The sequence below is a fragment of the Lissotriton vulgaris genome, chromosome 1_2, assembly GCF_964263255.1.
Source record: "Lissotriton vulgaris chromosome 1_2, aLisVul1.2, whole genome shotgun sequence".
Classification (NCBI taxonomy): domain Eukaryota; kingdom Metazoa; phylum Chordata; class Amphibia; order Caudata; family Salamandridae; genus Lissotriton; species Lissotriton vulgaris.
The window spans coordinates 192,449,266-192,466,943 of NC_141686.1; the positions used below are offsets into that span (position 1 = coordinate 192,449,266).

General features: G+C 44.5%; 1 protein-coding gene across 1 annotated transcript in view; it reads right to left on the minus strand.

Annotated features, from left to right (window-relative positions):
- The window catches only part of LOC147734890 (alpha-N-acetylgalactosamine-specific lectin-like), a 243,750-nt gene that overhangs the window by 87,167 nt on the left and 138,905 nt on the right, over positions 1 to 17,678 (minus strand). The window contains exon 5 of the mRNA XM_086952522.1: positions 5,162 to 5,276. Coding sequence (XP_086808648.1) covers positions 5,162 to 5,276 — 115 coding nt within the window. The remainder of the gene's footprint in view (positions 1 to 5,161; positions 5,277 to 17,678) is intronic.

Sequence of the window (17,678 nt, forward strand, 5' to 3'; positions counted from 1 at the left end):
AGCTACGCATCCTCCCACCTGTGACCTATCAATCAGCAATCCTGGGCCTTTATCTGATGGCCTGCTTGACTACATATTTGCGAGTCAGGGTTGATGTAGAGTTCACAATGGGCAAAGCTGGTAATAAGGACGAGATTTCATTTTCATGGATAAATGGATCCATTTCCAGATTAACAGAACTGCACATTGTCAGTCAGTATTATTTTTATTCATTTGAGGTACATACAACCTCTCCTGTGAAATCTGCAAGTTATGTGGTAAATTATGTGGTTAATGTAGTTAATCCATAAATGCTCCAGCAAAAAGGTCGACTAAATTCACCCACCTTTACCATTGTCCACTGCTACTAAAATTGTATTCAAGAAAGGTACACAAAACCTAAACATTCTAAATCCAATCAGTTCTCATTATTAACTGTGTGGTCTGTCCATGGAGAATCTAGTGTGACCTACACAGTGAAAACAGCTTTGGATATTCAGAAACTGTGAGAGCAAATTATTTGCAATTCACCATCTCCAACACCAGGCCACCATCACCAAGCGTCACAGCTCCCCCACTGCATCTGGGGCAAGGTAAAAGAGACCAGTGGACACAGGCCCTCAGCACCACCCAACCCAGCCCAAAGCATCATCAGACAACAACCAGACCAATCTCTGCACGGACCACAAATTGCGCTGACAGAGTCACCCCGATGAAACCAGCAAAAATCAACAAAACAAGTCAGCTGGTACACTCAAAAGCTCAGAATCACTAAGCGCAATGCTTCCAAAATGTTGGCACACCACAAGGGATCCCTCCAACAGAGCAGCTCACAGGGCAGCCCTCAACAACTGCCATCTGCACATCAAAGAAGCCATGAGAGCAGCACACACAGCCTGCATTGATACAGCAGTCAACCACATGAAAAAACTCAAAGAACCCCATCCAATCCTCCCAAGAACTCTGCAGTACCATCTAGGACTACTTCCTCAGCAAGATTGTCACCATCTACAACTTCATCCCGCAGGCCATCATTCTCAACCTCAACAGCCTCAACCCACCAGTGCACAATAGCTGAATGACCACCACCCAGGCAACCACAACCATCATGTCATCCATCCACTCCTGAGCACCTACCTACCCTGGCCCCCACTGTATCTTCAGCCTCAGAACCAACCACATCAGTGCTGAATTCACCTGCAGCATCAACACCTCCAACTTCACAGCAGCCTTCCCAGACAGATGTAAACACACAGACGTCAGACCCCTCCTAAAGAACCCCTCCACTAATCCCAGAGACATCAAACATTATAGACCAATCTCCCTGCTTCCTAACTAGGCCAAAGTACTCGAGAAAACCAACAGCTCACTGAATACCTGGAACAAAACTACCTACTGGTCATCTGCCAGTCCAGGTTTCGGATCAACCACAGCACCGAGACAGCGCAGATTGCTACCACAGATGACATCAGAACCCGCAAGACTGTGGTCCTGATCCTCGTTGACCTCTCTGCTGCATTTGACACCATCTTCCATCACACCCTCATCAACAGGCTCTACAACATCGGCATACAGCAAAATGCCTTCAAGTGGAATGCCTATTTTTTTACAGGACACACGCAGAGCATCCGGCTGCCTCTCCTCACCTCCAAACCCAAGTAAATGTTATGCGGCATACCCCAAGGATCATCCCTCAGCCCCACTTTGTTCAACACCTACATGACCCCCCTTGCAGATACCATCAGATCCGATGAATTCAACATAATTTCCTTCACAGACAGCACTGAACTTATCCTCTCACTCACCAAAGACCCCTCCAACTTCTGCAACGCCATGACCAACGTAGCCAGCTGGATCAGAGACACTGCCTTAAACTCCACTTCGTCAATATAGAAGTACTGATATTCAGAAACAACACCTCAATTTAGAAACACAGCTGATGGCCAGCAAAACTCGGACCAACACACACCAACCAACCAGGCTCACAATCTAGGCATCATCCTTGATGGCAAATTGACCATGAAATGACCAGTCAACGCAGTCGCCTCCTCCTGCTTCCACATCCTTCCCATGCTCCACAGAATCTTCATCTGGATCTCAGTCAACACAAGAGAGAACGTCACTCAAGCCCTTATCACCTGTAACCTTGAGTACTGCAATGCTCTCTATTCCGACATCTCCACCCAGCTCCTCACAAGACCCCAGACAATACAAAATGCCACAGACAGACTTAAACTGGACCTCGCCAAATGGATGCACATCACCCCCCACCTCAGAAGCCACCACTGGCTCCCATTTCAGAAGAGATGCCAGTTCAAGATCCTCACATGCACGTGCCTACAAGGTTTTAAATGATCAAGGACAGTCTTATATCAACTATCGACTGAACTTCTATATACCTGGAAGACACCTGAAATCCCCCTCACTTGCCCGTGCATACACATTGGCAGAGCTGAAGCAGAGACCTCTCCTTCTCCTACATTGTTGCTCAGACCTGGAACAACCTGCCCTCTGAACAGCAGAAAGAAACTCAAGACCTGGCTTTTTGACTGAGATATCACACCCACAGTGCTAATTGATTGATTGATGATTTTCTGTGGATAGTTGAGAGGACCGAAAAGCCAGCCTTTACCAGTGCTTTAAGACAAATGAAATGTGCGTGAGTGATGAGGTATGCAGAGATCAGGGGAACTTTTGCCGGATTGTACTGAGGGAATCCGAGGAGAAGGTCATGCAGGGGGCGGCAAAAAAGACTGTTGCTCCAGGCGCCACCAACACTAAGCTAGCCCTAGGTGTGGCGATGAATTTAACCTAGTGTTAGTTGATGGAGCGAGGTGAAGAAACAACATTTTGTATACCCATCGTGAAGTCATTTCCTCATAACTATAACCTTTATTAATTGTGTGGTTTGGTATACTAATCAACGTAGTATAGAATGCACACATAAATACACATGGGAATATGAATCTGCTTGCATGGAAAACTATAACTGACTAGTTTAGTAATGTTGTCATGGTGTTTACTAATGCAAAGCTTTAATTTAATCACAATTGGCATAAATGTGCTTTCTGTTTATGTATGTCGTAGCAAAAATATGGATATAGGTGAGTATATCCTGCATATGTGTTGCTTATTTGCTAGGTAACAACCAACAGGGAAAACCTTAGTATGGGGGGAGATAAACAGAAGGGTTATATTTCAAAAATAACATTTATTTTTGTTTGTTTCTATGATAGTTCCCATTCTGGCTCATGAGGCCTACTTAAAAATGGAGGTTTTTGATTACTGTGACAGTTAAAGATACTGCGCATGTGTGGCTAGAGGCGAGGCTGAATGTGAGCTGCCTGTGCCTGAGCGAGAGCGATTCAAGGACAGCTTGCCCTGAAAGTCCAGGTGACTGCCAACACAATGTGAACATCTGAATTTCAAAACGTGGGAAAGGAACCTCATATAACAAGTTGAGGATGTGACTAGGCTGGACATTCTTTAAACAATGAACTCTTTATTTTGAGCTGATGCTCATCAAATTGTCCAATCAGGACTTGAGTTTGTACTGACAGTTACTTTTGTAGATAGATAAAGTTAGTGAAATAGGGTATAAAAGGACGTGACTTTTCTTAAGAAAAAACTCTCTTTTCGATTTCTTCCTGAGATGCTGTCGGAATGTTGATTTTCCTGAGATGTAAGACTTTAAAAACATTTTCTTATTTCTTTGAATGAGAAATTAGTTTTAGATGAGGTTGTTAGTTAGGGAGCTAGGAGAAAATGAACGTTGGGAACTATTTGTCATTTGCTTATACTTATGTCCTGAAACCTAAATACTAATGTCTATTTCTGAATCCTTGAAATAAATGAATAAAACTGTTTGAGATAAAACTTTTACTCTTTTAAGGTTATTTTTTGAATAAAGAAATAAATAAAGCGAATAAACTGTTAGACATGCTCAACTTTGCTTGTAAAACAAATTAGATAAATGGAGAATTAAGCTGGTCTTGTATTTTCCTTAGCCTAATTTTTACTAGCAGATCCATTGACCATAATGGTGGTGTGTCTAAATAAAATGTCTCATTAATAAAAACCATGGTACAGTTCCTTTAAACTGCAGGTGTATAAAGTATAAATATTTAATTTGGATTTAGACACTCTGCTATGATCCAGCAGCTCTCCTTTGAATCACACCGATCCATGAAGTAGGATGAAAAGTGTTTGTGAGCAACTCGCAGTGTTATGGGCCCCACTGATGAGTAATGTATGATTTGGTACTTCAGGGAAATGTGATATGGTTTTAGAAAACATTTCTGGAGTAGCGCTGCATCAGATAAACAGGCCTTACAGCAGTGAAAAACATGTCCTCCTTTATAAATGAAATGTCCCCTGCCCTATGAGCCTTTAGCACCTACCTTAGGTGTGCCTTATAGGTATTAAAAAGAGAAGGGTTAGGCCTCGCAAAAGGTTTATTTTGCTAGGTTGATATGACAGTTTCATAACTTCACAACAGGCTGCAGTATTAAAGTGCTTTGCTAATGGCTGGCACAATACATACTGCGGTCAACTAGTAGTATTTAGTTTACAGGCCCTGGTACATGTAGTACCATACATGTAAATTAAATGTACCAATTCGGTATCTGCCAATTGGACTAAGATTTGAGTGGCACTGGTTAGGAGTGTTAAAGTGCACAGACTTCTGAAAGCCCTAAAAAAGGGGTTCAGCAAATTAACGGAGTGAAGGCAAAAACTTTGGAGTGAGCCTTGAGAGAGGGCCAGGCCCAAGATAGCTAAATAAATACTTGATGTTATTATTTGTAGGCTGGTGTAAATGTTCTGATTTGAAGTTGACCACTATGCTGATTAGGTATTTTTAAGTCATGCAAGCAATATTGCAAATTAAATCAGATCAGCATGTTATCATGAATAATTTGTTGCCTCTATTAATATTTCACTTAATAAAACATCTTGGATCATAAAATTTGATTTTTGAGAAGGCTTAGGCAACAGATGAACTCAATTTACAGTTTTACATTTCTGCATCAGAATCAGCCTGATGTCCCTTTCTCTAACCCAAATTGTATTTAAACTAATAACACTAAAGGGTTAGTTGATTGAATTATCTTTTAGACATTCAAATCTTAAATCCAGGCTGAGTCTACTTATGAATTTGAAAATATAATAGGAACCTGCTTACCATCCTCTATGTACCAGGAGCCGATGTAGTCTTCGTTGACATGATTGTCAGGTTGGCCTTTGCCAAATGGCAGCATTGTAATTTTAGATCCGTCGGAATTCATATACTGTCCCTCCTTCATGGAACAAAAAAACTCACAGTGGTAAATCAAAATATTGTAGCTAAAGACGTATAATAGTCAACTGCACAAGTTAACACTAGCTTGTTTGTAAGGTATTCAAGTAAAGTCAACAAGTTGAGTAAGTACCTTAGACAGAGAAGTTTCATATATATATATATTAGCCTGTTTATGCCATAAATAAGTTTAATATGTTTAATTGCATTGTGTTTCATGATAAGCCTGGTTCTTACGTTCACTATCTGCCTTAACAAAGCCTCTGGGCAAAGACTAAGGGCCTCATTTATTAGAAGTGACGCATCGCTGCGTGAAAGCAGCGATGCGTCACTTCTCAGTGCACCCTCCTTGCGACATGATGGATGCGTCATTTTTACTGTATGACGCATCTTGTTGCAAGGAGTTACAGATTCGTCAGTATTTCTGACGTATCTGCAGGCGCAAAAGTGACGCCTTGCTGGAGTGTGTCACAAAAGTGACGCAACTCCAGCAATGTGTCTGCGTCAGTCTTGCGCCTGCTGAGAAGCTGACGTCATTTTTTGACGCATTTGCACCTTAGAAGTGACGCAGTGAAATCTCATAGATTTTACTGCGTCACTTCTACGGGGCTTACTTATGTGGGAACCCCCCTGCATACATTATACCTGTGGCAGGTATAATGTAGCACAGGGAATTACAAAGTGACGCATCTGCTTAGATGCCTCACTTAGTAAATAGGGTGCATCAGGTGGCATGTTTTATGCCGCTAATGCATCACAAAAAGTGACGCTACGGAAGCCCAAAACTGTCTCAAGGCCTCATAAATAAGGCCCCCTGATTTAAACATTTAATCCTTACAGAAGAGGTTACCAGATTAGGAGGCTAAGAGTCCACTCTGTGTGTTAACGGTCCGAAGACAGAGGAATTATTACCAAGGGCCTTATCGCTGCTTCAGCAGCACTTTTTGCCGCTAAAGCGATGATTTTTTTATTGCCCTATCAGCAAGCTGTCGCTAACAGGCGTTAGCGACAGCTTTCTTGCGATAGAGGCGGTTTTCCTGTCGCCTTGCATGTCAGCGATAATTATTGCAAATGACATGCAAGGTAGGCATTCCCAACTAAAAGCGGCTGAAAACAGTCGCTAACACAACTTCCCCCTATTAGCAACGCAGGCGAAGCGATGAAAAAAGTTGCGCTAAGCGCGATTATTGCTAGAATTTAACACCTGCGGAAAACATGACTTACCTGTTTCTTCAATGGGAGGTGGATTGTCAGGCTAAGTCCACCATGGCGTTAATGCGTAAATATCGCTGGATTTCCAGAGGTATTCACACATTTAGCTGCTATCACTGCATATTTTATGTCATTAGAGATAAACGTTGCTAATAGCGTGTTATCTGCGCGATAATATCTGGCGATCAACAAAAAAACACGCTAATTGCGTTTTGCGATAATTATCGCAAGTTGTTGCTACTATCACCCTAAGTGCCAGAGAGATGGTGCTTGGTATGGAAAGGAGTCCTGCTGAGTTGAGCTCTGACAGAAATCTACCAGAATATTGAGATGTAAAAATGTGCATGCCAAACTGTCCACTCCAGAATATCATAAAGGTCAGTAGAGGATAACTATACTTAACAATATATATATATGTACCTTGACAACATATACTTACTTTACCTTCACAATAATCTGTTAGTCAACCCTTTGGCATGTCTGTCCTCAATATGATGACATGCCAGCTTAGAACCTAGGTCAGGTTCCTGAAAACTACTCCTCGATTTTGGAGAGGTTCATGATGAGGTTCATGATGAGGTTCATGATGAGGTTCATGATGAAGTTCATGATGCCTGAACCAGTTGCAGAGAAGAGCGGTTCTGCCCCACAGAATAAAGGCTGGAACAGTGGAAAGTTTGTGGCTGACATATACCTATTTAATTTATGCAATTCCAGAGGCACTCTGTTAGGAATTATGAATACAACTATGAAAACTATGTCAAGTTTAATATTAAGGAATGATAGTGTATGTTTGAATTATTATGTGAGAGACCAGCACTTCTACAAGCTTTTTTTTATTTTAAAGGCGATTGGTCTGGCTAAAGGTTTTTCAAACTGAGAGAACAAGAAATAAAAAATCCTCACAAAGAGCATGGATTATGGAACACTCTTTTCCATGTAGGTTCCCTGTGGACAATAACCTGCTGATACTGGTGTGATCACAAAGATTCATCCATGGTATTTCTGAACCAAGGCCTTTTTGAGGGCCTGATTGCACATTGCTTGACCTGCTGAATTTGTCCACAACGTTACCCACAGTTATTTTTCGACATAATGTAAAACCGAGTATCTCATCATACAGCTTTTTGGGCAGAAACTCCTGTTACCTGCCAAATAGGTATTAAGAAGGCACTCATATTAGGAACAACAGGGAAATGGGTTACTGTCCTGATTTCTGGGCTACTCACTAAACGTAATGTCATTAAGAGTCTGCTGCCTGGATAGCCAGAGCATTCAGCCACGCAATGCCACCCGTCTCAGGTGGACTTGATTCCACATCACAGTCAGAGAACTACAGGTGAATCATTTGGAATCGCTAATCTCTGCACCCCCTGACATTTTCGCAGTACATAAGATAACATCAGAAAAACATGCATGTGTCTCACATAATGATTCTGCTGCATTCGGGAATTATGAAATAAGCAGACACAGAGGGCACAGAAAGAGGCAGGCTGCACAGAAACGCTACTGATATAGTATGTTTGCATACCTGTGTGTGTCTGTGTGGGTGGGGGTAGTAGGTCAGCAGAGCTTGTTTTCTAAATATTTGTTTTGTGTGTACTTTATTTAGATAATTAAGTCCATTAAAGTGCCGACAAAATTATTTCAAAAGATGTACAGAATTGACACATTAAAATGGGCAAACAGATAAACAATGTCTCAGTGTACATTCCTGGGCTTTTTATTTTTAAAACGGGAGCTATCAAAGGAAAACAATCTAAGATTCAGTGTAGGTACCAGTTTCAAGTGCAGATGGCTTTCAGCATGACCATATAGATCATTGAACGATAGTCTTCAAAAGATTTTTTACCAGTTCTTCCATTTCGGTTCTAGGTTTCTGGGAATAAAAGGATTGGTGCTAGTGGACCCGAGACTTTACTTTGGTGCAATATTATATTAGGGGCTAGATGTACGACCATTGAATTTTGCGACTCGCATATTGCGAGTCGCAAATTGCGAGTCGCAAAATTCAATGTACAACAGAGTCTCAGACACTGTTTGCGATTCCCAATGGGGTCACAAATTGCATGCCTCGTGAATATTAATGAGACTGACGAAATTTGCCACCACATTGGGAATGGCTAGCACTTCTAGGGATGGTGGCCTGCTGGGCTCAGCAGACCACCATGACTGGGTCTGCTTTTTCAATAAAGCAGTTTCTTTTTAAATGCAGCCTGTTTTCCTTAAAGTAAAACGGGATGCATTTTAAAAAGAAAAATTTAACTTTTAAGCTTCTTTTTTTGAGGACTGTCAGTGGTCCCAGGGACCCCTGCCGAATCTTAAAAGATATTTGCACACCCATTCACAAAGGGGAAGCGGTCCCCTGGGGACCCCTTCCTGTTTGTCAATGGTTTAACACCTACTTGAAGTAGGTGGTAAACTGCAAGTTTTTTGCGACTGCTAGTGCGGTCACAAAACACTCATACATGGCATTTGCACTCGTATTAGGAAGGGACACCCTTGGCATGCCCCTTTCTAATAGCGAGCCGCTAACCATATTTGGCAACTCGCTAATGGGTTAGCTACTTGCAAAATAGGGTTAGTACATTGTGGTCCCAAATGGGCAGAATACCCCTTTGTGACCGCATTTACAGTGGCCGTTTCATGGGCGTCGGGGCTCTGCCCCTGTTACATTCAGCAATAATACCAATGCTGAATGCTCATTTTTTGTTTTAATTTAAAGAAATCCCCCTTTTTGTAATTTTGTATGTTGTTTAATATGGGTACTGTCTGCCCTACTCACTGACACCAGCGTTGACCCAAAACCATATGGACACCGTCATCATGTGACTCAGTCACTGCCTCTACTGCTTGCTTACCCGGGCGGGCCGAAAGAAGCCCAAGTGTTTTGCCGGGCTGACAATCTCACGGCCCTGAAGACTGTGGGGTCATCAGCTTGGCAAAGACCTAGGTTGAAACTCCAGGCTCCACACCCTGCTGACAATCTCACGGCCCTGAAGACTGTGGGGTCATCAGCTCGGTAAAGACCTAGGTTCAAGCCCCAGGCTCCACCCCCTGATGGCGTGGAGGTGAAGTTAGCCCCGGGCGTTTTAAATACAAGCCCGGGATCACATGCCCTCCATGTCAATCAGGGAGTACAGAGTTTTTCACCCCGCCCTTTCCCAACTCGTACTTGGTGGGACCCCTCCCTTTGACGAGTTGGGAAAGGGTGTGGCAGGCAGGAAGCAGGAATCGAGTCTGCGAAGTCTCTTCTGCACGTCGTGTGAGGCGAACTCGGACAGTCCACTAGCGGTAAGGCTCAGGCCCATTTTTTTTTTTACTTGTATTCTGCGGTGCAAGGCTTTGTCACAGGGATGGATGTCGAGGAGGGATGCAGTCAGGGCAGACACAGTCACTCATTTCCTATAGCGCCAAGCAGCAAATATATTTTATGTTGCGCTATAATTCCTATAGCGCAACATAAAATGTATTGGCGCTTTGCACCAGAGCAGATGAGATGAGGCCAGAGGCTTATATTCAAACACAAAGTTTCAGAGCTCTGCTGCCAGGAACTCTTACCCATTTTTGTAAACAAGGAGAAGCGTTTACTAATAGGGGGAAGGCGGAGTTGCTGGGGGCCGAGCTCAGTTTCGTGCTGCGCATACATAACAGCAGCCCCGATTTTGACAGTTACCCGCCTGAAATTGTCTGTTTCAGTACAGCTTCTGTTGGAGAAGGGGTTGGAGCCCAAGTCTGGCATGTGGCATATGCCATGACATATGCCACAGTATGCCACATTTTGTGTCTATGTTGTTTGAGGTATAATTGTGTTATAAACCCCCTTAAGTGCTAGTGGAATATTTTTAAGATATATCTTCCATCTGGATTAAATAAAAAAAAAACATGATTTAAAAATCAATTTTCCCCAGATGGGGTTTGAACCCTTGTCAAAAACACTCATAGACCCTGTGAACTGCCCCTGTACCAACTGCATAGTTTTTCTCAGCCCAAAGCCTTTGTGTCTTTCAAAAAGGGTGATGTCCCTTTTCTCTTTCCATGCTGGTTTTCTTAGAGCATGCCACAAATGTACACTTGATTTTCGTTATTTATAAACAAAGAGCCCTTCCTTCCTCCCATTCTGGCACTTGGCCCATGCATTTAGTTTTCTTACACAACCATTCCCAAAGTCTCATTCCACAAATTAAGGGATTTATTTCATAGCAAACCTGTCCCCCCTTCCAGGTGCCAGTGCATGTCACAAATCTCTGACATGCACTGGCTTGACTTAAAAGGACAAAAAATCTCACAGACACTGCTAAGGGTGATTTACAAAAGGTAATCTTTCATTTGTGGAATTTAGAAAATAAATTAAAAAAATAAATAGAAAACGATTTTCCCCAGCAGGGGATTGAACCCTGGTCTAATAGCACTCATAGAGGCTGTGAACTGCCCCTGTACCAACTGTTCTGCATAGTTTTTCTCAGCCCAAAGCCTTTGCGTCTTTCAAAAAGGGTGATGTCCCTTTTCTCTTTCCATGCTGGTTTTCTTAGAGCATGCCACAAATGTACACTTGATTTCCGTTATTTATAAACAAAGAGCCCTTCCTTCCTCCCATTCTGGCACTTGGCCCATGCATTTAGTTTTCTTACACAACCATTCCCAAAGTCTCATTCCACAAATTAAGGGATTTATTTCATAGCAAACCTGCCTCCCCTTTCAGGTGCCAGTGCATGTCACAAATCTCTGACATGCACTGGCTTGACTTAAAAGGACACAAATCTCACAGACACTGCTAGGGGTGATTTACAAAAGGTAATCTTTCATTTGTGAAATTTAGAAAATAAATTAAAAAAATAAATAGAAAACGATTCTCCCCAGCTGGGGATTGAACCCTGGTCTAAAAGCACTCATGGAGGCTGTGAACTGCCCCTGTATCAACTGTTCTGCATAGTTTGTCTCAGCCCAAAGCCGTTGTGTCTTTCAAAAAGGGTGATGTCCCTTTTCTCTTTCCATGCTGGTTTTCTTAGAGCATGCCACAAATGTACACTTGATTTTCGTTATTTATAAACAAAGAGCCCTTCCTTCCTCCCATTCTGTCACTTGGCCCATGCATTTAGTTTTCTTACACAACCATTCCCAAAGTCTCATTCCACAAATTAAGGGATTTATTTCATAGCAAACCTGCCTCCCCTTCCAGGTGCCAGTGCATGTCACATATCTCTGACATGCACTGGCTTGACTTAAAGGGACACAAATCTCACAGACACTGCTAAGGGTGATTTACAAAAGGTAATCTTTCATTTGTGGAATTTAGAAAATAAATTATTTTTTTTTAAAAACGATTTTCCACAGCTGGGTATTGAACCCTGGTCTAAAAAAACTCATAGAGGCTGTAAACTGCCCATGTACCAACTGTTCTGCATAGTTTTTCTCAGCCCAAAGCCTTTGTGTCTTTCCAAAAAGGGTGATGTCCCTTTTCTCTTTCCATGCTGGTTTTCCTAGAGCATGCCACAAATGTACACTTGATTTCCGTTATTTATAAACAAAGAGCCCTTCCTTCCTCCCATTCTGGCACTTGGCCCATGCATTTAGTTTTCTTACACAACCATTCCCAAAGTCTCATTCCACAAATTAAGGGATTTATTTCATAGCAAACCTGCCTCCCCTTCCAGGTGCCAGTGCATGTCACAAATCTCTGACATGCACTGGCTTGACTTAAAAGGACACAAATCTCACAGACACTGCTAGGGGTGATTTACAAAAGGTAATCTTTCATTTGTGGAATTTAGAAAATAAATTAGAAAAATAAAAATAAAAAACGATTTTCCCCAGCCGGGGATTGAACCCTGGTCTAAAAACACTGACAGCTGGTGTGAACTGCCAGTGAGCCATCAACTTTACTGGAATTCATCCCAGCCAAAAGCCTAATTGTCATGAAAAAATGATGTCAGTCCCTTCTCTATTTCTATGGTGTTTTGTTTAGATGCTGGAAATGCACTATGACTAAGGAGGCCATAGTTCTCCCTGATACTGCTAGCGGGTGAGTTACAAAGCCACAGCTTTCATTTGTGGAATTTAGAAAATAAATAAATAAATAACGATTTTCCCCAGCTGGGGATTGAACCCTGGTCTAAAAACACTGACAGCTGGTGTGAACTGCCAGCGAGCCATCGACTTTACTGGAATTTTACTCAGCCAAAAGCCTAATTGTCATGAAAAAATGATGTTTCCCTTCTCTATTTCTATGGTGTCTTGTTCAGCTGCTGTAAATGCACTATGACTAAGGAGGCCATAGTCCTCCCAGATACTGCTAGGGGGTGATTTACAAAGCCACAGCTTTCATTTGTGGAATTTAGAAAATAAATAAAAATCAAAATCAAAAAACGATTTTTCCCAGCTGGGGATTTAACCCTGGTCTAAAAGCAATCACAGCTGCTGTGAACTGCCAGCGAGCCATCGGTGTTACTGGAATTTCTATCAGCCAAAGGCCTATTCATCATGTAAAAATTATGGTGGTCCCTCCTCTTGAGTTCAATGCTTTATAAACAAATAACCCTCCTTCTGTTTCACTCTGATACCAGCCCATAAAGATATGCTTCTCACAAACTCTTTCTTTATAAATTCTGCCAAAATTTTACTTGTATGTATTTTTTTGGGTGTTCAAACTGCTTTACTGAATAAAATAGACAGTACACTGCTTCGTGTGCCTGCAACCAGGAGGCTGGCAGCGTGATGAGCAAGCAATATGATGAAGTTATAACAGGTATGACACAGCTGTGGAACCGGCATCCCGGGGGCCCGGTAGCGTAACAGAGCAGCATACAGTGAGTGTCTAACATCCAGTGCAACGAGACATGAGTCTGAGAATGTGGTGCAGCAGAACAAGGTTTTTTTTCCCTTTTCTAACAGTTTCCAACTTTAAACAACAATGTGAGGTCTCACGGACACACTCTGGAGTGGAATTCTGGAACAGCAAGGTAGCATTACATATCAAAAAGTCTTTCAATGCTATGCCTTGACACATTAATAATTACGGTGGAGTATAGTCATCTGGAGAAAAAGGGTGAAGTGTGGTGCCATTGTGTAATGACGAGTCTGATGTTAGGGGTGAGTGGATTTTTCAGAGCAGTAGGACGTACAGGACAAACGAGGGTCTGGCAGCAACATCTGCGTATGTAGTGTCAGTGGATAATATGCGAGGGAGGTGCCACGCAGGTATATGGCCGACAGGGCAACGTGTAGGGCAGCGTGGTAGAGCAATAAGTGGGGAGTGGTGTAAGCGTTAGCGGGAAGTGGTCTGTGGGAGTAAGTGCTCTAAATGAAGCTAGTCACTAGTAGTTCCCTCCTCTGGAGGTTCGTCGTCATCCGACTGGGCAAGCAAATAGCCTACCAATGGACTCCATATATCATTGGGTCGGCTAGGGATCGGTAACAGTTCAGCAAAAGTGGTGTGTTGTTCCTGACAATAAGTAATGTCTGCCAACCAATCCTTGAATTTAGGGGCTCTGCCTCTACCCCAGCGATAGGCTACCCGTCGTTTCGCCAAAAGCAGTGCAATATCTACGTAGTTCCTGCAGGATTTAAGAATATGAGGCGTGTGCCCGAGTAGTGCAAGAAGCGGCTCTGCAGTGATGGTTTCCCCAGTAATGGCTGTAAGAGCGTCTGTTACCTGCTGCCAGTATAAATGAACAGGGGGGCATTCCCATGCCAGGTATAGAAAACCCGCACGTTCGACGTGGCAGCGCTCACACCTGTCGTTGTCGGCTAGGCGAAATCTGTGTTTTTTTACTGGGGTGTAATACAGTTGGTGCAAGAATTTGTAGTGCATTATTTTGAATCTACTACTGGCTGATATTCAAGCCGTTAAGGCGCAGCAGTATTGCCACTAGTCGTCCGTAAGGTCCGCGGCCAGATCAGCTTTCCAACACGCCTGAGCTCTCGCATCCGGCAATGTGGCGACAGATCGGAGCCGGCGATAAAGGCCAGCAACTAGGTGAGCCCCGTCCTGTGAGCATAGCAGAAAGTGGAGTGGAAGAAAAATCTCGGGCTCCTCAGGGAACATTGGTAGGATGTCCCTCATCCCCTGGCGGTGGTGTAAGTAGTAAAAAGCATCCATCGGGGTGCGATCCTGGGAGGCGAAGAACGTCTCTGCAGGTTTGAATACTCCGTTCGCAAATAGATCACCCCACGAGGTGATCCATACTCGCTCACAGAGCATTCGAACCCTCGCTCCTGTAGTAGCGCGAGTGAAGGGTGAAACGTCAACAGCATTCTGGGAGAGTATGGTAGGCAGCAGGACATCCTCTGGGCTATGCGGCGCCATGCATCCAGCGTGCAGGAGACCGAAGTGTTCGGTGTCTGTATTGGTGACTCCGGGCAAACGAGCAGGCCATTAAGTGGAATGGGGTGCACGATCCAGTCCTCTACCGCCAGCTGCGGCATGAAGGGAGTCGGGACTAGCCAGTGATATGCATAATGCGCCTGTGCGCAGAGATAATAATCTTCGAAGTCAGGGACATCGAAGCCGCCGATCTCGTAAGGCTGGATTAGCGTGGACCACTTCAACCGCGGGCTTTTTCCTTCCCAGAACAATCGGCAAAGTTCTGATTTCAAGGTTTTGAAGAAGAACGCACCCGGGTAGTATGGGATGTTGAGAAAGAGATATAAAAACCGGGGCAGAACCACCATTTTGATGAGGGACACCCTGCCCGCCATGGAGAGCGGTAGTGTGATCCAGCGATCTACGATGGCTGTAAGCTTCCTGATTGCCACTCCATAATTGGAGCGGAGAGTTTCATCCCTGTCACGCGAGACTTGTATACCGAGGTATCGGAGATCCGTCCGACACCACTCAAGAGGATAGTCAAGGGGAAAGTCAGGCACTGCATCAGTAAGGGGAAAGAATTGCGACTTGGACCAATTTATGTGTATCCCCGACATCCTGCTGAATACTACAAATTCTCTTAATGAGGGATTAAGGTGGAGGTCAGGGTGTTTGACATTAAGGGTAATGTCATCGGCGTATAGAGAAACGTCGATTTGGCGCTGAAGGCACTGTACCGCTCCCTCTCGATATAGTTGACGTAGTCTACAGGCCAAAGGTTCGACCGCAATTGCAAAAAGGAGGGGAGATGGGGGCACCCCTGAAGCGTACCCCTGGTAATGGCGATGGTGTGTGAAAGGCGGCCGTTGATGAGGACCCTGGCGGTGGGTTTTGTGTAAAGTAATTGGACCCAGGAAATAAAGAGTTTCGGGAAGCTCATATTCGCTAGGACCGAGAATAGGTAGGGCCATTCGACAGAGTCGAAGGCCTTGGTGGCATCTAGGAAGACGGCAGCGACTGGTAGGTCAGGGTGAATAGTGGGGAGCAGGGAGAACAAGGTGCGTAGGTTATGAGAGGTAGACCGACCCGGAACAAATCCAGCCTGATCAGGCAAAACAATCCTGGTCATAAGGAGGGATAGCCGAGCGGCCAAGATTTTCGCGAGAATCTTGACATCGCAGTTCAATAGGTAAAGCGGGCGGTACGAACTGCATGAGCCGGGGTCTTTGCCAGGCTTCAAGAGCGAGGTAATGACTACCTCTCGCATGGAGCAAGGGAGGATGCCATCAGCCAGCGACTCCTCATAGACCTCACGGAGGACAGGGGCCATAATGTCTATGTAAGCTTTATAGAACTCAGCGGGAATGCCATCCAGGCCAGGTGCCTTACCATTCTGCAATGACATGATGGCTTCGCGGATCTCGTCTAGTTCGAAGGGGGCGGCCAGGAAGGCCATGTCTCCATCACTAAGCCAACATAGCGCCACATCTCCCAGGAAGTCAGCATATGGTGCATCAGCTGTTGCATCAGTGGTGTAAAGTGTGAGGTAGTGAGACGTAAAGGCATCAAGCAATGCATCAGAGTCCCTAATTGTTTGGTCTTGGTCGTCAGTGAGTTCCAGGATAATGTTATGGTCCCAGGGGGCTCGCGTAAGCACTGCCAGTGCCCTCCCCGGTCTGTCCCCCTCGCAGTATGTTCTGACCTGCCAATGTTTGCCCCGGAATTTTGCTTCCCTATTGGCCTCCTCCTCATATTTTGACAGCTTGTTCCTGAACTAACCTCTTTGGTGACAAGAAAATAGTCTACGAGGTTGCCCTCGACGATGACACCCTCCAGAGCCTCCCTGGCCCTTGGTTTGTAATGGTGTGCTCCGTCTGATCTATCCAAATGTGGTATCAGTGCCAGATTAAAGTCCCCTCCCCAGATAACGTGGCGGGATCCCACATTCATGACCTTGCCCCAGAGCGTGATAAAGAAGGAGGGCGCGTTTAAGTTGTGAGCATAGCAATTAACGAATGTAATTGTGTTGTGACCCATTCGCCCCCACAATAATGCATAGCGCCCCTTGCTATCTAGTAAGTCTCCATATTTGCGGAAGGGCACTGTGCGTTTAAGAAGGATAGTCACGCCTCTAGCTTATGTGGAGTAAGAGGAGAATATACGGAGACCAGCCCACTTGCCTTCAAAGGTAGCCCTGACCAATGGCGACAAATGAGTTTCCTGCAACATGGCAATATGAACATTATGTCTGTTAAGATAAGCGATCACATTACGACATTTTCTAGCATTGTTGAGCCCCCTAACATTCCATGACATGCAATTTAATTGTGTGTCAGACCCTAAAGTAGCCATAGGTGGCCGTGCATCAGTTCACACCACCCTAGGAGTGGTAAGGCAGCTGGTAGTGTTCCATCCAGATGAGACATTTGACCATAGCATTTTGCAACTCGATTATCCATCCCATGTGTGATCCGTGGCTCCCCGAACCAGGCCACCCCGCTCCCACTACTGCATCCCAATCATGCCAGTAGCCACCTGTCCCCACCCTCTTCCCCCATCCGCCCCCCCTTCCCGCAACTTTAGCATTCCAACATCGTGCATGGGGAACACCCGAAAGGGAAACAACTACAAGGGCGCACAGCCACTTCTCCCGCCTAACAACCTCCCAATCTGTACCGCCCTCGGTGGAGGTCGCGGCAGGGAGAGTGGTCCTTGGAATACATTACCATTGGTGAGTTTAAGTAGTCTAGTTCAGTAGTGCAGGGTCTACGTCTCCCACCCTCCCGAAGCAAGGGTCGACGGTGCTGCCCAGTTCAATAAACAGTCAGAGCACATCGTTATCATACATTCATTGCTCCTCCGCTGCTGAGGATGAGTCGCCTACCT